Here is a 26,811-nt window from a genome sequence, read left to right on the forward strand (position 1 = left end):
GCGGCCCGGGAGCAGGGTGAGCGCAGCGAAGGGCGCCGCGGCGGGCCCCTCGCCCCTCCCGGCCGGGCCACCCGCCCCGCGCCGCCCGGGTCCGGGGCGCGCCAGACCGAGCGCGGCGGCGCGAGCCGGGTGGGAGCGCGGCCCCGGGCCCCGCGGGCGGCAGCCGCCGCGACCCAGCGGCGGCGGGCAGGGCGCGTGCGCACTGCAGGGGCGCCAGATTTGGCGGGAGGGGGAGTGTCCAAAGCTCTTTGTTTGATGGCATCTCTGTTTACAGAGTTTACACTTTAATATCAACCTGTTTCCTCCTCCTCCTTCTCCTCCTCCTCCGCGCTCTCCTCCTCCTCCTCCTCCTCCTCTTTCTCCTGAGAAACTTGGCCCGGCCGGTGCGGAGCGCGCTGCGCAGCCCGGGGAGGGACGCAGGCAGGCGGCGGGCGGCGGAGGCGGCAGCCCGTGCGCTCCCCGCGGCTCCCGGCGGAGCCCCGCGCCCGCCCGCGCCATGGCACGGAGACCCCGATCCAGGTAAGCGCGAGCGGGTGGGCGACCGAGGGCGGGGGCGCGCGGGGCGCGCGGCCAGCAGGTGGACGCTGGCGCCTGGCTCTGCTCCGGGGCTGTCAGATCCGCGAGGACCCGGACCCCCTGCCGCGGCGGCCGGAGCCACCGAGAGAGCCAGATGCAGGGAGGCGTCGGTGAGGGCAACGGATCGGGACTTGGGGAAGGACACCCTGCGGCTCAGTATGCAAGTTGCACGGGGACACCTTGCTCTTCGGGAGGAAAAAAGGCAGCACGTCCCATGGGGGGGACCAAGAGGTGCCCACCGTCCCGGGAGCCCACCAGGTGCCCGTTTGCTGCCCCGGGCGTCGACGGGGGAGTCGCTCCGTAACTGCTGGATGCATTGATATCTGTTTGGACTTGGCGGTGCAGAGCATATGGCAGATATAGGGAAAAGGCCGGACTGTTTAGTAGCCGCAGGTAGTTCAGTTCAATTTCATTCATTCGTGGTGGAGGCGCCGAAGTGTCAGCTGACAGGCGGCTGGAAGGAAGACTTTGGGGGAGGAGAGGGATCTGCACTTTTGCAAACTGTGTTCAGCCCTGGGTTCGGGATTCTCATTACTCCCTGGGAGCTTTTTATTTCGAGGGCAAACATTGCACATGCACACATGCATGCCCGCGCCGCACATGTCACTGCCCTGGGAGAGGCTCGCGGGGACGCTCGGTGAAGTTCGCTGACATTTGGGCCGGACGGAGGGAAGAGGAGCGGAAAAGGAGGGAGACGCGGCGGAGCTGTCAGTTGCGGGCGCACCAGCTCCGGCGGTCCTCACCTGCCCGGACCGCACGCGCCCAGCGCCCCGCCGGGGGCCGAGTGGGGGGCTGGCTCGGCGACCGTCGCGGCCGCCCCTCTGCGGAAAGGGACCGACAGGCAGCACCCGCAGGCGCTCCCGCGCAACCGGGACGCAATCGTGGGCTCTTCCCGCGGCTCGAGGTGCCCGCGCGGCGCGCACACGTGGACGCGGCCGAGGTCACCGCTGCTCCCCGCGCCCTGCTCCTGCCGCCTGAGGTCTTCCGGGCCCTAGGACCCGAGAGGCACTGGGGACAAGTCCTTGGGGGCGGGGAGTAGGTTCCTATCCACCTGCCTTTCCTCGGGTTGGCTTTATTTGCTGGTAATAATTTGTTTTGAACCGGCGGACGCGGCGCTCGGAAGTTGCAAAGAGTGGGTGTGCGCCCTGCAGCAGCACCCATGGGCCCGCCGGGGGCCGGGGTGCAGCGCGAGGCAGGGCTGGGAGTTGGAGGGGAAGGGGGAGACACGGCCGCGCGGGGCGGGGTGCTGCTTTGGAGCAGGTTCACCTTGGCCTTTAGGACTTTACAGTAGAGCAGCGGAGTCGTCCCCCCACCTTTTTTTTTTTTTTTTTTTTTTTTTTTTAAGAGCAGGAACTGGGAAGAGGAGGAGGGAGCCCGCGCCCAGAGGTCTCGGCTGTCCCCGCGGGGCGGGGCCGCGCAGGTTCCCTGAGGCTCCAGGTAGCCGGGAGGGGAGGTGGCCGGGCGGGGCGCGAGCCTTGAACCTGCCCCCGGGGGAAGAGAAACCCGGCTGACGGCCCGAAGCCGTTTCTTGCCGGGCGCGCGTCACCTCGGCGGGGATTATTAAACAGGTCAGCGAAATGAGTCTGAGCCCCTTTTCTAGAATCACAGAAGCGGCCACAAAGCACTTCCTCTCGCTCCCCTCCCTCTTCCCAACCCCCCACCCTCTTTTCTTTTTCGTTTCTTTGCACGGTTTGTTTCCTTGATAGAATGTCATATTCATAGTTGTACTCCTGTAACCACACCGGGTCTAGCAGGTGGGGAGTCGAGAGCATCAAGCCTGAAGACAGCCTTTGAAAATCCTCTGACTGTTGGGTCTGAGATTTTGTCTGAGCAGATAAAGGAAAAGTTATTTCAGGTCCTTAGTAGAAATTAATCATGCTCCTAGCCCCCCCCCCCCCCCCCCGCCCCCGCCCCGGGCAGCCTAGAGCAAGGAAATCGCATGCAAAACTCAAAGGTGAGCCCTCGCTCAGCCGGCGGCGGAGGCGCCCAGGGCCGCCTGTGGGGGCAGCCCGGGTCCCCCTGTTCTCCTCATGGCCCTTCAGGGCCTGCAGAAAGGGCATGTCAGGCTCCCCGCCCCTCCCCCCCCCCCCCCCCCCCCCCGTGACCCTGGTTTTGCATTTCCCTGCGTCAGTGCCTAATTTTTAAGAGGCACGGAAGGAATGGAATCATCGATTATTAGCGCTGGAAAGTACCTGAGAAAGTGAATCCACGCCCTTCATTATAGGCAAGGAACTGAGTTCCTGAGAGAGACCAAATGACTAGTCCTAGTCAGGTATCTGGAGCGAGGTGGGCTGGGACTGGGACACCTCTGCCTGCAGAACCCCGCTCCTAGTCGGTTCCTCTTCTCTCGCCTGACCTTGGCCGCCCCCTGTGGGCAGCTGCGTACGATGCTTGCCCTAGGAGGTTGAGCTGTTTAGTTTCCAAGAGAGACATGCCCCATGAGGAGTGTGGAAAACTTCATCCTCCGTTCTGAAAATGTGATCTCCAGATCCGGCCAAACCTAAAAAGTTAAATTGTGTTAAGTCTGTTACTGCACGTGCAGATTACTCTGCTTCTCTTCTGTCCTTGATCTTTCCCAGGGTCCCATTTGGGGACATTCCTAGGAGGACCCTATGAACCTTCCAAAGGATGCCAACCTACTGTTCTGGCTCTCTGAGAACTTTTTTCTTTTTCGTCTTCCTGCGCCTGTGTTTGATATTCGAGGGAAACTGTTGTGATTATTAGTAATTAGTATCAAGAATATTATTTAGTGCCTCCTGTTTATAGTATAAAACAGAACTAGTCTCTTGTTTAAAAAGGTAGTCACTGAAAGAAAGAAATGGTTAGAGCTTATAAATACAATTTAGCGGACTTTTGTGTGTGCATGGTGGCACTTCAAATTGGGATCACATCCTGCCTGTCCCCATGTATGGTGGACCTTGAGATTGTTACTGCAAATAAAGTTCTAAATAAGAACCCCAAATCCAGGATTTGGGGGGAGGGACTCACTTAACTTGTAGGAGGTCGATAATATACACTAGTTTAGAAAGACAAAACCTGATGTAGATTTAAAATGTCCTTTGTTGAAACAATAACTTGCATCATGATACTGCTTTATATCATTGTTTTTGTTGGACCCACTGTTTGGTGGGCTTCTCAATGTCATAATGATAAATTTTAATGATGTTTCTGAGACTGTACACTTTTTCCTCGTATCTTAAGTCTTATAAATAAAGTTGTACCGCTAAGTAACTGTGGTTTACTTGGTTTAATTTTAATGTATTCAGTATGTGATTAATAAATGTTAAGTGTAGAGTCATTAAAAGTCATCAGAAGTCTTAGTTTTGATCAAGTAGGAAAGCTAAAAAGCTCTTTCAAAAATAGTAATGGGTCTATCTTATACCCATGGATTTCTTCTTGGGAAGAATGAATGAGATACATTTCAGGATATTTCAAACACCATTCTGCTTGAGGCAGAAAAAACAAAAGAGTAAGTGGATTCCAACTATCAAATGGCCTAATTATTCCCTTGGTTCCTCTGGAGACTGAGCAGCAGAAGCATGGCCACAGGCAGGGTCTGCCTGACCCAGAGTGTTGAACAGTTTGATAGTAAAGCTATTTACAAAATAGTTTGATCACTTGATGGTCCTCTCCTTCCTTGGATTTTTAAATGCTTTCCTCTTAGATTCTCCTCATCTTCGAATCTTTCAGAGTTGATGGTAATTACATTATTGAGTGTTTTACTTCTTGGAAGTTTTCTTTTATTAAGACACCTGTCCCAGTGGCATAACATAATCGAGTTGTTGATCATGTTTGGGAAATACTCTTTAAGCGATGTGAGGTATGCTAAAGATCTGGAGTGTGTACTTACATAAAGGATATGAACCCTTGTTCTTTTTATTGTCCTTCACATTAAGTTTTAAACTTAGACCTTCATTGGCTGGAAGGTTGCCAAATGTGTAACTTGCCACTGTCCTAACAGTGGCAGCAGGTTTAAACATGCAGAGTGATGAGAGGGTGCCAGGTCCTTTGCCGTATCTGTGGATACCAATAACAGCAGAACCAGTTTACAATGCTAGAGCAACAGAACGCACAATACGATCTTGTCGTGCAAGTTTTCAAAGTTTTACCTTCATAACCTTTGAAAAGATTGTGGAGGAGTTTTTGTGTAAGCATGGTAATCCAATCATTTAAATCCTCTGGTTCCAGTCTCCATCTGCCCATTTTTATTTCTGCAGCATATACAGTAGCGACGAGGATGACGACGACATTGAGATGTGTGATCATGACTATGATGGGCTACTTCCCAAATCCGGAAAGCGTCATTTGGGGAAAACTAGGTGGACCAGGGAAGAGGTAACTCATCACTTGATAAACATGAAAAAAACCCTGGAGTGCATCATTTGGTGAAAATCACACTCTGGGTGACACAGTAGGCCCCAAAGTCATTAGTTGGTGCTTGGTGATCTGACCAATCTGACCTGCCTGCACAACCTCACCTCTCACCACCCATGCCCCACACATATACTATACCCCCCATTTCCAAACTATCTGTAGTTCTATGCTTCCTTTGTGTTTCCTTCTACCTCTGTGCCCTCGTTCCTTGGCTCCATATCCCCAAATACCTTCTTCATTGCCATACTCAGGCATCCCTTCTGCTGTGAAGCTGCTGCCAGCCTACCCAGATGGGGGGGTGCATTGTCCTGTGCCCTATGTCATAGGGTACATCCTCTGCCTGATCGTTGCTGTGCCATTGCTGCTTTCCCCAGTAGACTGCAACTCCCTTGAGGGCGGGCCAAAGTGTTTCTCTTTGAATTCTGTGAACACAGAATTACACAAAATGGGGTGTTAATAAATACTCCTGAATAAATGAATTGCTTTTCCAAAACAAGTAAAAAAAGAGGAATCAGTTGAATTCATCTCTTCATAATGTATTAATTTAATATTCTTGACACATGCAATTTCACAGAGCCATATATGTGTGTATATCCTAAAAGCATTCAGTAATGGATGGGGATGTAGCTGCTTCCAACATTCTCTTTTGGATAGTTTATCAAAAGCTTGAGCTTTAGAGAAATGGAAAAAATACTTAGGAAACAAAATTATTGTGTGGGGAAAAGTTTCTTAAGTTTCTTTTACTTTGATGATCTCAAGTCTTTGGCAACTGATTTGAGAGGAGTTCGTGTTAGAATCACTGGTATTGACACTTCTAGGGTTTCAGCCCATGCCGGACTCATGTAAATCAGAGCCCCCTTTGACAGGCAGATGGGATTCCAGTGGGGCCGTAGGAGATGCATATTCTACCTATTGAGACTGTGCCCTTATGTGATCCTGAGGGATACAGATGTTCCGGTGCAAACAGTGGCTGCCTAATTCCTGCCTGTTATCATCCAAGTGCCCCACATTGTGTGTGAGTGTTACCTTTGCAGAAGCATAAGAGCTACCATTCTCTTGGAGGAACATGCTTACAATACTTGCCAACTGGTGGCATTGGGAACAGTCTGTGAAGTGAAAGGACAGATGCTTAGTGGCTTCTAAACTCCAGTAAGGTTGGCCTCATATAAATGTGAATGCATGGATGCAAAATTGAATTATTTTCTTTTATCATGCTTTCTGTAAAGTTTAAGAAAAATGATCGTCCATTGCTGGTATGATAGAGGTTGAATAACTGAAAATATTATATTTTTCACCCAACATCCTACTTGTTGCCCTAGTTAAATGTCTAGTGAATCCAACACTCAAGTTCATTACTTTTTTTCTCCGCAAGTGAAACTTCTAACAATTAATGTATTTTGTACACAAAATATGTGCCAGGTATACTAAATGTTTTGCATAATTACCTCATGTAATTCCCAAATAACCCTGTTGATATCAGCATTCCCATTTTATAGATGACAATGCTAAGGGTGAGAAAGGTAAAATGGTACTCACAAACATATAAAATAAAAAAATCAAAAGCAGAATCAAGATTCAAATCTGGTTTGAGTGACTAAATAAATTCATGCTCTAAACCAGTATATTAATATCTGTTATATTTGGATATTTTTGAGTGAGTATTTTTCTGCTTGGAACATTGGATTCATTCTCTCCTTTAGGCAAATTTGAATAGAGTTATACAGTAAATGACTGATATCCTAGGAATATTTTAAATGTCTTAGGATGAAAAACTAAAGAAGCTGGTGGAGCAGAATGGAACAGATGACTGGAAAGTTATTGCCAATTATCTCCCGGTAAGTCAGCACATTTTAAAAATTTTATTTTTGCAAACCAGAATCTCTCTCCCAAATATTTAAATAAGATATTCTAGGGGAGACTACTAAGGTCATTATAGATTTGCTCCCATGTAAGAAATAGGGGAAGAAATCTTCTATCCATAATGTTATTTTATATTGCAATGCATATAATAGGGGTTTCTAAAGAGATTGCTTCTTGCTTTTTCTTTTCATTGATTCGGTTAACATAAATTAGCATCTGGAGGTTTATTCCACTATAGATGAATAAACCTGTGAAATTTCCCCACAACAAGCTCTTCTAAATTTCCTGTTTTTGTCAACAGCCGTGCCTTTGGTGCCCAGGTTGAGAATTTTGGAATCCTTTTGGACTTATTCTATCCCCTCCACCTCTGCTTCCAAGCGGTTATTAAGCATTTAGATGACAAACCTGCAATTCCTTTGTTAGACCCCTTCCCCCTGTCTTGGACTAGTACAACCGTCCCCCAGTGGGCTTCCCTACTTGCAGCTTTCCTCGTCCCAATTCATCCCACACACTGTGAGCAGGTCAAGCTTCCAATAATGCAGCTGGACCTGATGCTTTCAAAACCTACAACAGCAACTTAGAGTCACTCCAATTTAGTAAATTGCTTCAGCCTGGCATACAAAGGCCCTGCTCAGTGGCCCCAACATATAGCTCCAGTTCTGTTTCCGACCTCCTCTATAAGCAGGTCTGGTTAAATTCATTTCTGCTTCCCCTTCTCTGCATTTTTGTTCCTGATGATCCCACCACTTAGAATGTTCTTTCTTTACTTCTTCACCAGCTAAAATTCTGTCTACACTTCCAAGTCCCTATCAAGAGCTTTTCCAAACTCCCATGCAGACATAATTTCTCTGTCTCAGAATCCTCCTCTGCCTGCCCCAATGCCATTGTGCTATGATTCAAAGGCTACCTTCTCTTAGAATTAAGTAGATAGTTGTCTTTTCCTTCTTATATGTTTATAAGCTCCTATAAGGTTGGACTGATCTTTGATTCATCTTTGTTCCGTGTAAAAGATAAGTACTTGGGGCCCTGAATTGAAGTACATCTCTTACATTGAATGGGAAGCAAATTTTAGCCATTGAAGATTTCCTTAAAAGGCTGATGTTCAGTCGGAATATCTAACATGACTTAGGCCATGTAGGTACTCCCACCCAGAGCAGACTGAACTCAAGTTTAAGTTCCTGTGACAGGCACACGGCAATGTGCTGTTCCTTCAGTGCCTGTGGCAGGACTGTTTCCTTCCAGAGTCAGAACTTCTGATTGTAGATATGACCTGGATACATTCTTTGCATATTCCTTAGCTGTAGTTGTGAGGAATAGGTGGGCTCTCCAAGCTTGCTTTAACATGTTCCTGAGTGTTCTCTGTATATGAGTCACATTAGAACACAGTTCTTCATGTACCTGTCAAGTCATGTCCACGTGACCGTGCCTACTTCATTTGTTTAGAATCGGACAGATGTGCAGTGCCAGCACCGATGGCAGAAAGTGCTAAACCCTGAGCTCATCAAGGGTCCTTGGACCAAAGAAGAGGATCAGAGAGTAAGTCCCTTCTTCATTGGCTGTGCAAATCACGATTAAGAATATTCCTCAAACATCTTTGTTGAATGTTGTCCAACTTGAGGAAACAGGTAAAGTGTGCAAACCGGAAGTAGAGGACTCTATTCCCATATTTCTAATAAATGAAAGCAGAGTTTTAGAAATTTTCTAAAGATCTTGTTACACTGAAGAATGATTACACTGACTCATTGCGTAACATTAAAACCTAGGTTATTTTTGTGTGTTTATCTGAAGGTGATAGAGCTTGTACAGAAATACGGTCCGAAACGTTGGTCTGTTATTGCCAAGCACTTAAAGGGGAGAATTGGAAAACAATGTAGGGAGAGGTGGCATAACCACTTGAATCCAGAAGTTAAGAAAACCTCCTGGACAGAAGAGGAAGACAGAATTATTTACCAGGCACACAAGAGACTGGGGAACAGATGGGCAGAAATCGCAAAGCTACTGCCTGGACGGTAATAATATGTCAAAAAATATATGGAATGGGGAAAATGAGGGAGTGGGCATTGGACATTCCATTTCAAATGTATGGTGAATGAGTTACATTCTGTCAATCATGTTTCATTGGATAAAGCAGAGCCATAGCTTTTACAACTGGAAGAGATCTTAAAGTTTATCTGGTTGAGGACTTGAGTTAAAGTCCAGGATTCACCCAGTGGAGAGCCCTGGGCTAAGCCTCAGTTTCCCCATTTGCAAAATGAATAATAACCTACTTGGCTGGGCCAGTGTTAGGATCAAGTAAAATAAATGTCAAAGCCCTTTGTAAACTCTAAAACTCCAAACACAGAGGAGGAAACTGAGGAAAGAGGACAGTTTGTCTCTGGTCTGAGTTCGCACGGCTGGTTCAGGGGTGAGAAGGAACTCGGCCACCATTTTCCTTATACCAGTGTTCATTTCATTATACCACTTTGCTTAATTTTTTTTTCTTTTGAGTAAAGCAATAAATTATTTCTAGAATTATCATTCTGCTCCCAGGTGTTTAAATAATGCCAGTGTAATGCTTTCTTTTTAATGAACAAGAGAAGAACATGACTTCATTATTGGAGCTAACCATGGAAGCTCCTTTTCCCCCCACTTTTCCCATTTAAACACAACATAACAACAGATTTTGTTTAATTTGGAAACAATATTTTACTATCACAATCCAAAAATAATGTAACATTGGAAACATGAAAAATATTTTTATTTTTGAGCTTCATAACCCAAAAGTGGAGAAAGGGTTGATTCAAAGAAGCCCATGTCTATGATAATGTAGCTAGTGTTTCCTTGTGATGCTCCAAAGCATTTCCTCCCTATGACTTCAGTAGAAGCTTAGAAAATTCAAGAAACTGGTAAAAGGAGGTCTCTTATCCTGGTTGGTCTGAGAGATATGTTGTTGATTCTTCTGAAAATTAAAGGGGCCATTGAACTTCCTCTTTCTTTAGCTTACATCCCCTACCCCCACCGAAATAGTAAAAGAGAGGCTTAAAACGGTTATTTGAATTGAGAAACTGTTTTCCTGAGAATTGAAAGACTTTAGTAAAAATGCTATGCAGCTTGAAAATATATTGGGGGTTACCATCTTTTCCTCCTGGATCCCACTTTCCACTCTCACCTCTGTCTGGTTACAGGACAATCTGGGTGTTTTTCAAAAGTGGGGAATTTTTCTTCACTCCAGATATCTTGCTGGTGCTATGAGAGAGTGGACAGTGCAGCAGAAGCACTATCATTCACAGGCCTTCCCGAGGGGTGATGGCGATGGGCAGGCCCTCTGTGGTAGGGGCTTCTAGGACACTCAGAATCCTTCTTGCACCACTGAACAGAGTGAATTTAAAGGCCCTGTTTTGAAAATACTCCTTTATCAAAGAAACAAAGTGATCAAAAGTACCAAAATTTTTGGAAAAGTACATAATAGTCTAGATTTTTCTATGAAGAGAAAGCCTGTAGATTTTACATTGGTTCAAGGGAAAGCATGATCTTAGGCAAGAGAGCAAAATGACTTAAAAACTGAATTTGTGGCAAAAAGAAAAGATCTCTGTTAGAAATAGTTTTCTTGTCAATTAATTGTAATCGGCATTGAAATTTTTTGCTTGTAAAAAATTTATGTGATCTATTTCTGTGCAGAACTGATAATGCTATCAAGAACCACTGGAATTCTACAATGCGTCGGAAGGTCGAGCAGGAAGGTTATCTGCAGGAGGCTAAAGCCAGTCAGCCAACAGTGGCCACAGGTTTTCAGAAGAACAGTCATTTGATGGGTTTTGCTCATGCTCCACCTTCAACTCACCTCCCTCCAACGGGGCAACCCTCAGTAAACAACGACTATTCCTATTACCACATTTCTGAAGCCCAAAACGTAAGCCATTCCTGAGAATTTAATCTAGTGAGAGAGGTGGTTATTTTAGCTCCAGGTAATAATAACACCTTGCAGATGTCTAGCTTTCCAGGAGCTTCCTAAACACAATCAGGACTAACCCTTTGATGTGGGCAAGGGTAGGGATTGCCCTTGATGTTTATGTATCCAGAAATGAGGATGCTGAGTGAGTTGTCCACGGTTACACAGCTCTGAAGACAGTGCTGATGAGAATCCAAGTCGTTGGATTCTGAAACCGCCATTTGATAACTCACTGCTTCGAATGTAATTTGAAGTTAGCTTCTGAATGTCAGCTGCCTCAGCAAAGTCCTGCTGGAGAAAAATGGAGGAACGGGCATGCCTTTGTAGCCGCATATTTGACTTTTCTGAAATGAAAAGTTAAGATGCTATTACATTAAAGAGGAGGCAGTCTGACTTAACTGAAATGCTACTCATCACTGTAAGGTCGATTCTGATAGTGATCTAGCAGAAATGCCTGGACTTACTCATGCAGTATGTGTTCCTGTTCTTTGCAGCACTAATTCTCTGAGTTCTTTGCATCCTTGATTGGATCAGCCTGATTTCTTCCTCACATGTCGATATTTATATTTAGAAAAGAAATAATTCATAAAAGGTGGAAAAGAAAGAATAAAGAGAAAAAAATCAAGAAAATGCCACCTTAAAACTTACAATAATAAATGATGAATTACCCAAGAATACAGAGCTTATATGCAAATTCTATGCAAAACATATCCATATACAGTTTTTTACTCTTCTCTGTTTCATGTATTTGGTTACAGACTTTCCAGAAATATCTCAGGTGAATAAGCTATCATAAGAGGTTCGGTGTTCTTTATTAAAATGCATAATTATTCCAAGAAAAATATTTTCCTTTACAAAGAGCGAATACCATCAGCTCTTCCCAACCAAATTCCCTTCACACACTCGTGCATGTATTTTAGATGATATTTCCCATTGTGTGTTTTTCTCTAATTAAAAAAGACTTCCCACTGGGATTGTCAAACACTGTAAAATTCTTTTGCTATGCTGCTGCTTTAGCTATCTAGCCATTTTTAACTGCCTGACTTAATTTCAAATGAGAACGAATTTCTATTGTTCAGTGATTTTTATCAGTATTTTTTATTCTAGTCCTGGAGCCACGCCTCGGGAAGCCAGGTCTCATGAAGCAAAGGCAACTGTGAGTGACTGGCTCTGTTTTGCTTTCTTGCTTTAGGTCCCCGGCCATGTTCCGTACCCTGTAGCGCTACATGTAAATATAGTCAATGTCCCTCAGCCAGCTGCTGCGGCCATTCAGGTAAGGCCATTCTAAGATTGCTTCTTAAAGAAACTCATTAGCTCTCCAAGGCACTGTTTTTAACAATCGCTTTTTTTCTTTCATCTAAATGTTTACATGCACCCGACCACTTGAAATTAAAAACAAAAGGTAATAGCAGAGAGGAGGCAGTTCTGGTTGGCAAGGGCCCCCATCTTCGCTGCTGCAGGCATTTTGCTCCGGAATTCTCTGATGCGATAATTTGAAGCACTTGCCAGGCAGCACCCAGTCTAGCCTCAGATTTCAAATTGCTCCCTTAAGTTTGGAATAACATTCACAAAGATTGGTATGATGTTCTGGAATAGCATTTCACAAAGGGCCAAGTTCGGTTCTTTGGACCACGTGTGAAACAGCCATGGCTTTACAGCTTCCCATATTTATTTTTTTCCCCATTAACTTTTCTTTTTAGAGACACTATAATGATGAAGACCCTGAGAAGGAAAAGCGAATAAAGGAACTAGAGTTGCTCCTAATGTCGACTGAGAACGAACTTAAAGGACAGCAGGTGCTACCAGTAAGGCTTGGAAAGGGACAAATAGCTTTACCCCAGAGCTCTTCTTTATCCTCGTTCTTCTCTTGTAAATATTATGTCAACCGAGGCTCTACTTTTCAGAGAACAATGTTTAAACCTAAGAAGTTGCTTTAAAATGCATTTGGCCTCAGAGTGCGTGTTGACTACATTGGAAGTAGCCCTTTTGGGTTGCAGTAGTGCCCCAATGTCCACTCCTGATTGTCGTCGTTGATATTTCCCTCCGGAAAGAATGTGATCTATTCAAAGATCAACTGCATGAAAGTCTTCATTTTTAAAAAGCCGTGAATCTTGTAATGAATATATGGTGTCTACTTGTTTGTTTTTTCTTTTTCTATTAGTTTTCTTAAATTAGATTTTCATACTTTATAATTTCAAACTTGATTTGATGCATGTTCAGATATTCAGTCCATGCATGCTATATGTATAAGTAAATCTTCCAAAGTAAAGTTGCTTGCATGTATGAAAGCTGTGTGGGCCATTAATGAATTCTGCCGTCCTTTTTACTGATTGGGCAGCAAAATTGGGAATGTGGCTTAACTCGGTAACATATGTAGTTAACCAACTAAGATAAGGAATGAGAAGTGATACCCAGGAGGTATTCTTGGGGATACATCTTTTTTTGTTAAATAATAAAATGATTATGCACATGATATGTTAGTCCCACCACTTTTTAACTTTAGTTAAGGTTTTGCAATTTCTCCTGTTGCATGGTCATGCTGAACAGAGACTTCTGTTAATTTGCTCTTCTGCTTTCCTAACCACGTCGATTTGGCAGCCTTTCACAGCCTCAGTGCAATCTGTAGCATTCGAAAGGGAGAGAAGCAACAAGAATTCAACAGACAAAATCAAGTCTAACTCGAGTCTGTTAGCCTTTTGGTAGGTTAGAATGCCAATAGCTCGATTCTTAAGTGACCGCAAACACTAGTGGACCTTTCAGAAATGATGATAAAGTGGGGTTTTTAAGACGCTCCATTGAGCATTGCACCTTGCAACACAGTTGCATTCTTTGCAGTTTTAACAAAATGATGGCATTAAGGTCATCACGTAGGTGACAAACCATACCACTCTTCAAAAGCAGGGTCTTGCATTGATAAAAGGAAACATCTTGACGACTGTTTCATAGGCGTAAGTTTTGGGTGATGCAACTACATTTATCTTTCCTCCAACAGCATCTGATACCTTGTGCAACTTCATTGCTAAGTTCCTTCTCCCTGTCTTCTCCCCGCTCGTCTTCGTTTCTTCCCCCTCCTCCTTCCTTAGACACAGAACCACACGTGCAGCTACCCCGGGTGGCACAGCACCACCGTCGCCGACCACACCAGACCTCATGGAGACAGTGCACCTGTTTCCTGTGTGGGGGAACACCACTCCACTCCATCGCTGCCGGTGGAGCCCGGCTCCCTACCTGAAGAGAGTGCGTCCCCAGCGAGGTGCATGATCGTCCACCAGGGCACCATTCTGGACAATGTTAAGAACCTCTTAGAATTTGCAGAAACACTCCAGTTTATAGATTCTGTAAGTAGAACCGTGAAGGCAAGCTAAGGTTTGGGGAAGAGGAGTCAGATGACCTCGTTCTTAAATTGTTGCCATTTTCTATAGCAAATAGCATGTTATTATTATTATTATATATTAATGTAAAAGGGTAAAAGTAAGATTTCAGTCTCAGTGTAGAAGGTTTTTTTCCTCCCAAAGATCTGGTTTCAGATAAAAGGTAGCTTTTCACACTCTTCTTTCAAAGTGCATGTTTCTTAAAATAGTGACGCCACACCAACTTATCGGTAGAGTTAGGGTTATGGGAATGGTGTTTGGTAGTTTGGTATTTTTAACTTTTTTTTTTTTTTTTTTACTTTGTTTACTTCTCTGTGCTTCTCTAGAACTTTGCTTTGCTTTGGGATAGCACATTAAAATTTATGTTGACTCCTAGTTTAAAGCAATCTTTCAGTGGCAATCAGTGGGTTGGTGGAACTGCAAAGCGGTTTTCTCCGCAAAATATTGATTGTTGATTACCATTCCCAATGGAGCCACCGAGAAAAGTCATCTTTAGTGAACCAAATTTGAGTTCATCTCCTTGGTTTCCCAGTTGGTTAAAAAGCATTTACTGCCTGTCCATTGGCCAGGAGACGACTAATGCCTGAAGTGTATTTTGCTTTAGTTGCCTGCCAACTTTAGAGGCCAGGAGGTCCCTGGAGGCGGCTCGGCCCGCCCCCAACTCAGGGAACCAGAATGAGCCTTAACCTGAAGCTGTTTCTCCAGAAGGCAAGCAGAGGGGCCCTGTGTTTGCTCTGCCCTTGGCATCTCTTTCTCAGCTCTGGGTTGCAGATGGTGGCGCTCGTCGTCGGTCTCAAAGCTCTGTGCCTCCCACACTGTTTCAGGATCCTTCATCACGGGGTGACCTCAGCAGTTTTGAATTCTTTGAAGAAGCAGCTTTTCCACCTAGCCAACACCACGCAGGCAGAGCCCTCGCGCCCCAGCAGAGAGAGGGCCATGTGACTAGCCCTGCGCGAGAGCCTAGCTGCAGGTTGAACAAGCGCAGGCTGAGGGAGGCTGCACTTGACCCACCCGCGCCCTTCCCTCCTGCAAGGCAGAGCACAGTTCCACTGGTCATCCTGCGAAAAAAGCGGGGGCAGGCCAGCCCCTCGGCTGGCTCCTTCATATTTGCTGACATCAGCAATTCAACTCCCAAGCGTTCCCCTGTCAAAAGCCTACCCTTCTCTCCCTCGCAGGTAGAGCACCATTTGTGCACAGCTGTTACTAATTTTCAACAGACACCTGAGTCTTAATCATCTCGAAACTAATCCTTTGGAACAAATGACTAATGACTGTCATCCTCGCTGATTTCACTCCATCATCGAATCTCGCTGTTGCTAAGTCATGCTACCTCCCAGAGTTTAGGCTGTCTGTAGACGGATGATTTTGTTTTAATTCTCTTACTCTTGGGTGTTTTGGAAGCTGGCTAGTTGCATGGGATGTGCTTGTAGTTCCTGCAACACTAGAGTTTAACATTCCTGTCCCTTCTTCTTCTCCCATTCCTTTTAAAATTTTAACATATTTTCTGCATCTTTGTTCACTTTTTATCATGTGATTCACTGACCCAGGGGAGGAGGCAACCAAACTAACGTTTCGAAAATATTTGGGATTGTGTCTAAAATTTAGAGACCTTAAAGGTCCCACTCCCTCTCTGTGTTTTGGAAGAGGATGAGAATGCTCAAGGAAAATAATTCATATTTTAATTGTAATTTCAACATTGGCTATTTAGAGTTGTGCCATAATACTCTGTTAGCCAATGAACATTCTTGCTCCATCTAATTTTTTAAGGCATGGAAAATATTATTACTTTCAGAGACTTGTGTTTCTAAATTTTTTATATAATTGCAATTAATAGATAATTTGGCACTTTAAAATACTTTTCCAATTATTTCTGTTTGAGTTTCTTGTAATCCCAGCCTCAAGTATGAACAAATGAGACTTCACAAAAACATGTTATCTTGTTCTTTGCCTATATTTTCCAAAATGTGTTCTGCAGAATGTTATCTGCAATACTTTAATAGCCGTTCCAAAAAAACATCTAAATATGTATGTACATAAGTTTGGGAAACAATGACTCAAACAAAGTTAAAAATTGATTTCTTTACTATAGGAACTTTCCAAGTTTTTAATAGTGAATTTCTAGAAGGAGATCAAGACATGCTGTGTTTCCCAAATTTATTTTAACTCAGAACCATTTGTTTAAGGAACACCTATTATTATCTCAAAACACTGGTTAGTATTTGAAAATCTTCCATATAACGTAAACCTACTGAAATAACAGTTTTGGTTCATGGACCATTAAAGAGAGGAAACAGTATGAGAGAAAAATTATACTTACTTTCTTTTTAAAATCACTTCAACCTTTTTAACATTAATAAAGAGTGCATCTCATTCTCTTTAATGGCAAGTATTATTTACTGGGAAGGAATATGCAAAATTTTCAACATCGCAAGATTTTAATTCTTGGAAACCACACTCCAAGCCTTGGGTGTGCTCGCTCGAAACAAAACAGTACCCTATCCGACTCTATGTGCTTGTTGATATCTTTATTATTTCATGTAGAGGGTCAGTAAAACATACTTACTAGTTATCAAGGTGTGATTTTTAAAAATTGTGCTGAAGAAAGAATCCCTGTTTAATATAAGTAATTTTTTTCCTTTCTCCCATATTTAGTTCTTAAACACTTCCAGTAACCATGAAAACTTAGACTTGGAAATGCCTTCTTTAACTTCCACCCCTCTCAATGGTCACAAATTGACTGTTACAACACCATTTCATAGAGATCAGACTGTGAAAACGCAAAAGGAAAATACTATGTAAGTCTTTGGCTCAAGAATAAAATTATGTATCTTATTTACTGATAATTAATAGAATATAGTCCCCAAATGCCTTAGTCCAAATTTCTAATCCACATATATAACCCTTGTTTGTTCCCATAGTGAAACCACATGTTCGTATGTAATTACACACACTCCCACATTGAATATGTCTGTCCTGGCCTGTTGTACCTGGAGGTAGAAGGTAGAAGAATAAACCAAATTACCTTTTGTAGCTATTTCAGAATTTCCTCTATTTGCATATGACTTTTGCCAGTCAGTTTTTCTTTTCATTCAATCAGGCCTTTTCTTCACCAAGAAAAAGATTTTCAATTGCCATTCCTCTCTGATTTTAAACTTCAGAATGAGAATGATTTTTACTTTGTTTCTATTTTTTAAAGCTTATTTTTTCTTTTTGAAATTTACATATAACAGGGCTCTCCTGACATCTTCCAGATTATTTATGACTAGAAGCCAACAGTTGATTAAGTCATTATTTATATTCCACAAAATCTTTGCCAATTCAAACAAATGGCAGAGAGAGTCAGTGTGAATTATAAGAAACTTTTAAAAGAAATTCAATCTTATTATTTCCAAGTACAAGAAGTAAATTTTAAGAGATGAACATAATGTTTTCTAGTGTGGGCCATGTTTTAATGGGTAGATAAAATTGATTTGCAAATAGCATCAGAGCTCCAATGCATAAATACTTAGGGCCACCATACATGGCTTCAGAACCGCTTAAGATGAAAATATATTAATCTTTTTAGTCTTAGGAGTATAATATTTTTAAATAGCTGAAAAATATGTGATATACATATTATCTTTTTCTTAATCAATATATATGATTAATTTGCCTACCTACTTCCCTAACAATAACAGTCTATTGCACTCAGTAGAAAAAGAATACATTTAATAAGTAGGGCAATGTAAGGGACATAGTTTCTCCTATACTGACCCCTGCACTGCTTTTATCTTTTTAAAGTTTTAGAACTCCAGCTATCAAAAGGTCAATCCTTGAAAGCTCTCCAAGAACTCCTACACCATTCAAACATGCACTTGCAGCTCAAGAAATTAAGTACGGTCCCCTGAAGATGCTAGTAAGTTTTAGAAAGTGTCTTGGGTTTAATTGGTTTATCAGCAGGGACAGCAGTTTTCCTCTGATGCAAAAATGCCCCTCTGCCTTTCAGCCTCAGACCCCATCTCATCTCGTAGAAGACCTGCAGGATGTGATCAAGCAGGAATCTGATGAATCTGGAATTGTTGCTGAATTTCAAGAAAATGGACCGCCTTTACTGAAGAAAATCAAGCAAGAGGTGAGCACAAGATCCTCTGGCAGCAACGAGCGATGAACCCTGATCCTTGCTGCCCGCCCTGTTGGCTTGAGGAGGCTGCCCTCCACCTGAGTACAGCTCCACTCCTAGGATTTCCACACAAGCGGCGGTTAAGGGAAGGGGACGGCCATCCTGCAGGGAGTGGTCTGCACACACCTTTCATCTAGAAGCCAGGCCACCTCTGTCTACCTCCCGTTGGTAAAAAGAACATGCTAGAGTGGAAAAGGAAATGAAAGGAGGCCAGGCAGCTTTTACCATACTTTAATTTTTAAAAAATATTTTATTTATTTTTTAAAAGAAACTTAGATTACATAAATGTTACACAAAAAATACAAGGGATTCCCATATGCCCCACTCTCTAGCCCTCTCACATTTTCCCACATCAGCAACATCCTTCGTTAGTGTGGTACATTTGTCACAATTGAGGAACACGTCGTGGAGCATTGCCACGAAGCGATGATTATAGTTCACATTGTAGTCTATACTTTCTCCTGCACATTTCTGCAAGTTATTACAAGATGTACAATGGCCTGTATCTGTCACTGAAATGTCATTCAGGATAATTCCCAAGTCCTGAAAATGCCCCCAAATTACAATTTTTTTTCCCCTCTCCCTCCCCTCAGAAACCCAGTGGTCACTGCCTCCACATCCATGATAAAATTCTTCCCTTGCTAGGATCACAAGTCTACAGTAGAACAACTGCAAGTCTACTCTAGTCCATCGTCTCTGGAGACATCCAGACACTATAGACAGGGCATACAGCTCAGGAGTGTGGCGCCCTGCCAGTGGGCCCTACTTTGGAATTTACTTTCCCCAGTGTGAGAGAGTTGGACTCAGTTGTTTTGCCTACACGTGGCTCTGCTGCCCCTCTATTTTAGCCTATAATACTAGAGTTGTTAGTTGTATGTCCAAGAAACTTAAGTCTTTGGGCTGTGCATGTGCCAGTTGGGCCCTGAATCTCAACAAACTTGCAGCACCAGTTCAATGGACTCACCCAGGACAACTATCAGAGAAATGACTGACAACAACCATCTCAAGAAATAGAGAGAGTCTGCAACTGTAAGCAAGAGTGTCCCATCCATCTGCCACAAGGGACCTAAGCCCCCTTTCAACTAGGTACAGAGAAGGCATCACCATTCCTGTACTTTCTAATCACTGATTTTGATGGAGATACAAGTATATCAAGACATATTTGATATATATATATATGCATACATGTATATATTTAATTTTCAGATGTCATGGAAAAGAAAAATAGAGATAAAAATATTAGTATCCTCAATTCATAGTACAAAAGCAAGGGAATCTCACGTGCGAAGATCAAAATTTTAGCATGGTGGTAAGATGCATTGCTAACAGGCTAGAATTTATTTTCATGTAAGTGTTTGAGATTGTGCCAGAAAATTATTCTAGAGCGCCAAAAGTTTCATGGAAAGTTCTAGAAACAAAAACGCACTTCCTGTTTTTTATTAGGTGGAATCACCAACTGATAAAGCGGGAAATTTCTTCTGCTCAAACCATTGGGAAGGGGAGAGTCTGAACGCTCAGCTGTTCACACAGTCATCGCCTGTGGCAGATGTACCAGTAAGTCTGCTGGCAAGAACGAGGCACCTGTGTTGTTACGCAACATTGGTGTCTCACAAAACTCCGTGCGAAGCATAGGATGTTCCTGTGGTTTCAGCACTCTTGAACACCTCCTATTTCTAAAGATCTGCTCTTCCACATGATTATTTTTTATGTGGTTATTAAAGTGCTGAGTGAGAAGATGAGATTTTATTTCTGTAGTGGAAACAGAATTTTTCATTATTTTCTTATGATTTGAAACTCCTTGTCACTCGGAAATTCTGCTGCACAAATATATGTGTTTCCATGAAAACAGAATGTTGGTTTTTACATTTTCTTTTCATTGATTTTTTTCATCTTCTAAACTTGGTGTTTCCTTCTTGTTAAATCACCTCTTCTTTAGTTTTATGTAGCATCCAGCCCAGTGACAGCCACAGTGCTTGGTTTATAACAGATGCCTGATTTTGTACCCAATTTTGCATCACTTTGGTTACCACCATTTTTAAAGCTTTGGCCTTCAGTAGCCCAGCTTTTTAAGTTTGTAATTTATGAACAGCTGCCCTTATCTCTGATAGAGAATCAGAGTTAGTAAGAATCGCTAATATTTATTTAGCATGTATGAAGCGCCAGGTCCTGTTCTCAGGACTTTGCATGGATTAATTCATTTAATACTCACAACAGCCTTGTAAGGTTGGTAACATTAATAGATCTGGTATACTGACAGGGAAACTGGGGCACAGGTAGAGAGCAGTCAGTCGTTCAAGGTCATATAGCTAGTAAGTGGTGATGTTGGGCTTGAACTCAGGAAGTCAGGTTCTAAACTCCATCCTTTTAACCACTGATTTGTAGCTCCAAAATATTTCTGTGCCAATATATGAAATCAATAGTTTCCTCAAGAGAGCTTCATTTTTAAGAACAGATATTCATTCCTTCATTCGACAGATGTTTATTCAGTGTCTACTACGTGCCTGGAGCTATTGCAGACCCCTAAGCTTTTTATTTGGACAATTATTCCCACAATAAGTTCAGGATTAGTAAATAGGCGAGTTCTCATTTTAGGAAGAGAAATTCTGGGAGATGCTTGCATTTTCTCATGCAACGTATATCACATCCTGATAATGTAGTCTCTAAAATGTTAGTGTTGTATTAACTCTCATATTATCCACCCTCCTTTAAATTTCAAATTTTCTCTTTCCCTTTAGAATATTCTTACAAGTTCCGTTTTAATGACACCAGTATCAGAAGATGAAGACAATGTTCTCAAAGCATTTACAGCACCTAAAAGCAGGTCCCTGGTGAGTCCCTTGCAGGTAATTAACTATTCTGACATTATTATCTTAAAATTCATTCACCAACACACTGATCATCCCGTGATTTTTTTTTTTTTTAACATGTTAGACTTAGGGAAATGATGATTTTCAGCAACTTCTTGATGTCTAAAAAACTCCTAAAATTCCTTGTTGGTGCTCATATGAGACACACTGGGAAATTTTATTAAAATTTTTGAACAGGTTCCCAAAGCGTAATGAAGTGAAACAATTCAAGCAATGACAGAGAGTAGGACCATGTGCCACATTCATGTCAGTTTCTCCTTCCTCTGCTTTAAAATGTCTTATAAAAGTTGGGCCATATAGTTTACCGTTTGTTCCAAATTTTTAATTTGTATGCTCTAACACAGCAAGCACAGATTATAAATGAAATAAGCTAGACAGAAAATAATTGCAATGTATTTGACTATCAGGGAATCACGTCTCAATGTTGTGTGGATAACTCACAGTTGACCATCTGCTGTCAGGTTTTAATACCGAAAGATATTTCCTTTGGAACCCTGAAGTGGGTGTATATTGATGAAAAACAACAAATCCCACATGAATCCTGAGCCAAATGCAAAAAGGAATGCAAACATGCTCCCCCAAATTATTTAAAGTCGTTCTCAACGTTAACTAGCCCCGCTCCTAGCCACCTGCATAGCCCTCCCCGCTGCCCCCTCGGCTGCCCCGAGAGAAATTTCAGAAACCCTGGAGCACGTGGAGAACTGGACTCAGAATGGAAAGGCACATTTCACTCTCTGTTAAGGTGCCTACCCTGAGCAGCCTGCCCCTCCCTGTCAGGGCTCTCTTAGCATTGTGTAGGTATTCTGGCTCCAAATTGTGAGAATCTTAGAGCTTCCCCTTTTTTAACTGGGCCTGAAATCCCACCGGTTAGAAATCTGTGTGTGAGATATAGCATTATTTTTTTTTTTAATTTTTTTATTTTTTATTGACTTTGTAATAATATTACATTAAAAATATATATGTGAGGTCCCATTCAACCCCACCCCCCCACCCCCCCTCTCCCCCCCCCCCCAACAACACTCGTTCCCATCATCATGACACATCCATTGGATTTGGTAAGTACATCTTTGGGCACCTCTGCACCTCATATACATTGGTTCACATCATGGCCCATACTCTCCTCTATTCCATCAAGTGGGCCCTGTGAGGATTTACAATGTCCGGTGATTGCCTCTGAAGCACCATCCAGGGCAGCTCCATGTCCCAAAGACGCCTCCACCTCTCATCTCTTCCTGCCTTTCCCCATACCGTTTGTCCATTATGTCCACTTTTCCCAATCCAATGCCACCTTAGCATTATTTTTTAATACAAAGGCAGCTGGAAGAGTTGTTGTGCACTTCATTAATTCAGAGTCTTTCCTTGTGGCCTCAATCTCCGGGGCCCAGAAGGAGACCCTTTTTTTTTGGTTTTTCTTTCCCTCTTCCCTCACTACCGGGCCTTTTGTTTCCAGTACGTGGAACTTGACCATTAGTACTGTCAGGGCTCTGTTAGTACTTTTGTTAAGCTAGGTTAAGTTTTATGTACCTTTGGTAACCTGCTATGAGCCCAACCTGATTTTAACAGAAAAATTGCATTCTAAATTTCCAAGAGCAAACGTTAATTTATTTGGGCATCGTTACTATTATGTAAGCTGAGAAAGGCTGGTTATTTCTCTGAAATTGAATCCTACTATCTTTTGGCCAAATCCATTCAGAGCTGAACATACTGCTGATATAAAATATATATTTTATAAAATTTTGATAAGAATGTTAGTCTTTATGAAAAGTAGATTATCCAGGTTTTTACCTTAGATTTAAAATGCAATAGCATTTTAAAAAAATAATCAGTATGGGACTTTGTCATCAATATATTTCTATTTTATTAATGGAAATATGGGTTATCTTTGAAACTCAAAATTAAATAAAGTAAAAAAATACTTCATTAATTCATATTTTTTAGTATCTCAATGAGTCATATTTGGCACTCTAAAGATGCAAACATACGTAAACTGAGGTTAAGGCTCTAGGCATAGCATATGGTGAGGGTGGCATGAGTCAGTTCCACCAAAGTGAATAATTGAGACTTAAAAGGTAATTTTAGAATCAGTGCTTTTATCTAAACTTTATGGTTTACTGATTTACATTGCTCAAACCTGTTTTAATAATCTGATATAACTGGTATCTGATTCAGTTAAGAAAAACAACTCACTGAATGAATGGTATACACCAAATATCTCCTTCTCTTGGTTTTATGGAGATTTAGCCTCTGATTCGTTAGAAATTTGTGATTTCTAAAATGTTTTAAACTTTTATAGTACATATTTTAAAATGCAAATAATTCTAAATATTTAAGCCTCTATTGCCTATAATTCATAAACTCCTGATTCAAGAGTATTTCTATAAATTTTTATGCAATATGGTAATTTTGTTTATTTAAACATAATATTATTTCAGATATTTCCATTGATAATCGTATTAGGTCGATTTCTCACACAAGGTATAAATGAACATATTTTGCATTTATTAAATGATCTGACAATTTGACATAAGATTACTTTATATAATTGTATTAGTCAGCCAAAGGGGTGCTGATGCAAGATATCAGAAATTGGTTGGTTTATATAAAGGGTGTTTATTTGGGGTGGGAGCTTACAGATACCAGGCCATGAAACACAAGTTACTTCCCTATTTTCCTGTGTTGGAGCAAGATGGCTGCTGATGTCTGTGAGGGTTCAGGCTTCCTGGGTTCCTCCCTTCCAGGGTCTTGCTTCTCTCTGGGTTCAAGGTTCCTTTCTTCCTGGGGCTTGCTTCTCTTTCCTCTGTGTGCTTACTTCCCGAGGTGCCAGCTTAAGACTTCAGGATCAAACTCCAACATCAAAACTCCAACATTAAGAACCCTCAACTCTGTCCTTTGCCATGCCTTTTATCTGTGAGTCCCCACCCACCAAGAGGTAGGGACTCGATGCCCTAATGATGTGGCCCAATCAAAGAAGCCCTAATCATAACTCAATCATGGCCAGATACAGAACAGATTACAACATAATCCAATATCTATTTTTGGAATTCATAACCATATCAAACTGCTACAATAATCTATAACTTTTGTAACTCATACATATAAGAAATCAGATATTAAATGGGATTTTAGACAAACCATCTAGACATTTTATCAAAGAGCTTTTCAATTAAAACAACTAAACTTCATTTGCCAAACTACTCTAAAATTCTGATACTGCTAACATTTAAAATAGTTACTAGTTTTGTAGGACAATCGATTGTCCATCCTACTAATTATCTAAATATCTTTACTTAAGTACAAGAGCATTTTCAGGAACAAAGTGATAAAACTATTATACTTGATAAAAAGGCTATAGTGACTGTGCAATTCCATGTGTTTTTTCTAAAAAAGAGTTTATTGAGAAATGAGAGAAAAGAAAAGAAGTAAATGCGCAGATGTGGATGTGGGCTCCTTCAGGCAAAGAGGAGTCCGTGCTCTTTTACCATTTCAGTTTAATCATGACAATAGCATTTTAAGCAGAGCAGTTATTGTTTCTGAGGCCCAAATACTGAGACTTTATGGTTTGGCTTCTAATATACATATAAGTGTACCTGCTTATGCATAAATTTGTGTGAATTACATTTGATCTTTTAAAGTAAAATGCAAGGATCACTGAATTAAACATTTTACTATGATAAATTTCAAACATATGTAGAAGTAGAGACAATATGCCATGACCTAGATTTAACAATTATTTACATTTTGCCATCTTGGCTTCATCTATTTTTTAATGAGATATTTAAGAAATTCCAAACCATGTAATTGTTCATTCTTGTATACATCCAGATGGATCTCTAAAAATAAGAACATTTTCATAATACCATTATCACATATTATGATTAATAATAATTCTTTAATATTCTAATTCCTGGGCTATATTCAACTTTTCCCATCAATCCAACGAAAGGTTTTTTTATTGTTTGTTCAGTGAAATTGGAAAAATGTGCACACATTGCATTTGTTGAGTCTCTTAAATCTTTTAATCTTTAGACCCAGTGCTGTCCAATAGAATTTTCTGCAATGATGGAAATGTCCAGAATACCACTGTCCAATGTGGTAGCCACTAGTCACATGTGGCTACTGAGCACTTGAAATATGGCTAGAGCTACTATTGAAAAGAATATTCCATTTAATTTAATATCAATTTAAATAGCCATATTTCCTTCCTATCTTGTGGGAATCTGCTGTTTCTCAAGGAGCTCTGTCTTAGTTTGCCAGGGCTGCCATAACAAAGTACCATAAATAGAGTGTCTTAAGACAACATGAATTTATTGTCTCACAGTTCTGGAGGCTGCAAGCCCTAAACCAAGGTGTAAGCAGGGCCGTGCTTCCTCTGAGTCTCTAGGGAAGACTCTGTCCCAGGACTCTCTCCTGGCTTCTGGTGATGGCTTGTCAGCAATCCATGGCTGTACTGTGCCTCAGATGCCACACATTGTGTACTCTCCTCTGTCTGTCTGTGTACAAATTTCTTGTTTTAAGAAGGACCCTAGCCTTACCGGATTGAGGGCCCACCATACAACTCTAGTATGACCTCATTTTAACTTTCCTAATTTGATTCCTAATGGCCTTATTTCCAACTAAGCCTACATTCTAGGGTACTGGGGATTAGGGCCTTCACATATCATTTTTGGGGAAGAGAATTCAATCCATAACAAGCTGTGAGATCTTTTAGTGGGAAATGGTATGAAGATACTCATAATTATGTGAGTTGTCATTAAGAAACAATGAGTTTTAATGATTCAGTACTTTTCATATATTCTCTAATTTATAAACTGTAATCCTAAAGGGATTATATCAGACATGCACAAATAACGCAAAAGTTTTTTAAAATTATTTATGCTTAGTCTTTTTTTCTGAAAGGAATTTGAGGAGTTGTATAATCTTACAATTGTTGCATTTCTTTAAAAATAATTAGTTGCTGTAGTTTTAAGTTGTAAAAGCAAACAGGGCACTCACAATAAAGATGTTCTAAGATGTTTTTGATATTTGTATCTTTCACGTGGCTCAGGATATGTGAGAAAGTCACGTTGGAACATTGTCAGTATTCAGCCTCCCTCTACTTTGTATGCTAGTAAAGAAATGAGCTTAAAAAGCCATGACAGATGAGGAATTAGAAAAAAACATTCAGCCAAGAGAGCTAGTAATTTGGAGGGGGGAAGGCTGAGTCACTGTGAAACACTCCTGTATTCTGCCGTTCAGAATTTGCCCTGAGAGAGATGCCACCTGGGTGCATTTGTGTCTTGACAGGTGGCTGGCTTTTTCTGTCCCCCTTTCCTCTCTCATCAGAGGATTGGGGAAGAAATTGGAGTCCATACAAAGAGGCTGACACACAGACATACACGTGCACACATATATACACAGCTCCCTCCTCAGCAAGGAGCACAGAGTTGCCTGTTTTCCTCAGTATGCTTTCAATTTGCTTTACATTTTGAAATACATACATTATGCTAATAACCATTTCTTAAGGTAGACATTTTTATTGATAGATCTGAAACTATACTTAAGTTATAAGTCTTCTGAACTTCTGTATTTTTCTCTTAAGTTATAATTTCCTTTTATTCCTATTTAAAACCCTAGTGTAAAAGATGTGTTCATAAGCTTTTTACTCGCTGACTTTCCTCTTTTTTGTAACCACAGAAT

At 41.7% G+C, this 26,811-nt stretch overlaps 1 protein-coding gene across 3 annotated transcripts in view; it reads left to right on the forward strand.

The window, feature by feature from the left end:
- The first annotated feature begins 422 nt into the window (after positions 1 to 422).
- The window catches only part of MYB (MYB proto-oncogene, transcription factor), a 34,142-nt gene continuing 7,753 nt past the window's right edge, over positions 423 to 26,811 (forward strand). The window contains exons 1-15 of one of the 3 annotated variants that reach the window (XM_004465272.3): positions 423 to 519; positions 4,794 to 4,911; positions 6,714 to 6,785; positions 8,254 to 8,346; positions 8,599 to 8,819; positions 10,468 to 10,699; positions 11,931 to 12,011; positions 12,439 to 12,543; positions 13,822 to 14,076; positions 14,934 to 15,284; positions 16,762 to 16,904; positions 17,890 to 18,004; positions 18,095 to 18,220; positions 19,712 to 19,822; positions 21,004 to 21,096. In XM_004465272.3, the coding sequence (XP_004465329.1) occupies positions 497 to 519; positions 4,794 to 4,911; positions 6,714 to 6,785; positions 8,254 to 8,346; positions 8,599 to 8,819; positions 10,468 to 10,699; positions 11,931 to 12,011; positions 12,439 to 12,543; positions 13,822 to 14,076; positions 14,934 to 15,284; positions 16,762 to 16,904; positions 17,890 to 18,004; positions 18,095 to 18,220; positions 19,712 to 19,822; positions 21,004 to 21,096 (2,139 nt within the window). In that variant the 5' untranslated portion in view covers positions 423 to 496. Of the gene's footprint in view, positions 520 to 4,793; positions 4,912 to 6,713; positions 6,786 to 8,253; positions 8,347 to 8,598; positions 8,820 to 10,467; positions 10,700 to 11,930; positions 12,012 to 12,438; positions 12,544 to 13,821; positions 14,077 to 14,933; positions 15,285 to 16,761; positions 16,905 to 17,889; positions 18,005 to 18,094; positions 18,221 to 19,711; positions 19,823 to 21,003; positions 21,112 to 26,811 lie in introns of all 3 variants that reach the window. The other 2 variants (XM_004465271.2, XM_004465280.5) reach the window with 2 other exon arrangements.

This window comes from Dasypus novemcinctus, chromosome 11, assembly GCF_030445035.2.
Source record: "Dasypus novemcinctus isolate mDasNov1 chromosome 11, mDasNov1.1.hap2, whole genome shotgun sequence".
NCBI lineage: Eukaryota > Metazoa > Chordata > Mammalia > Cingulata > Dasypodidae > Dasypus > Dasypus novemcinctus.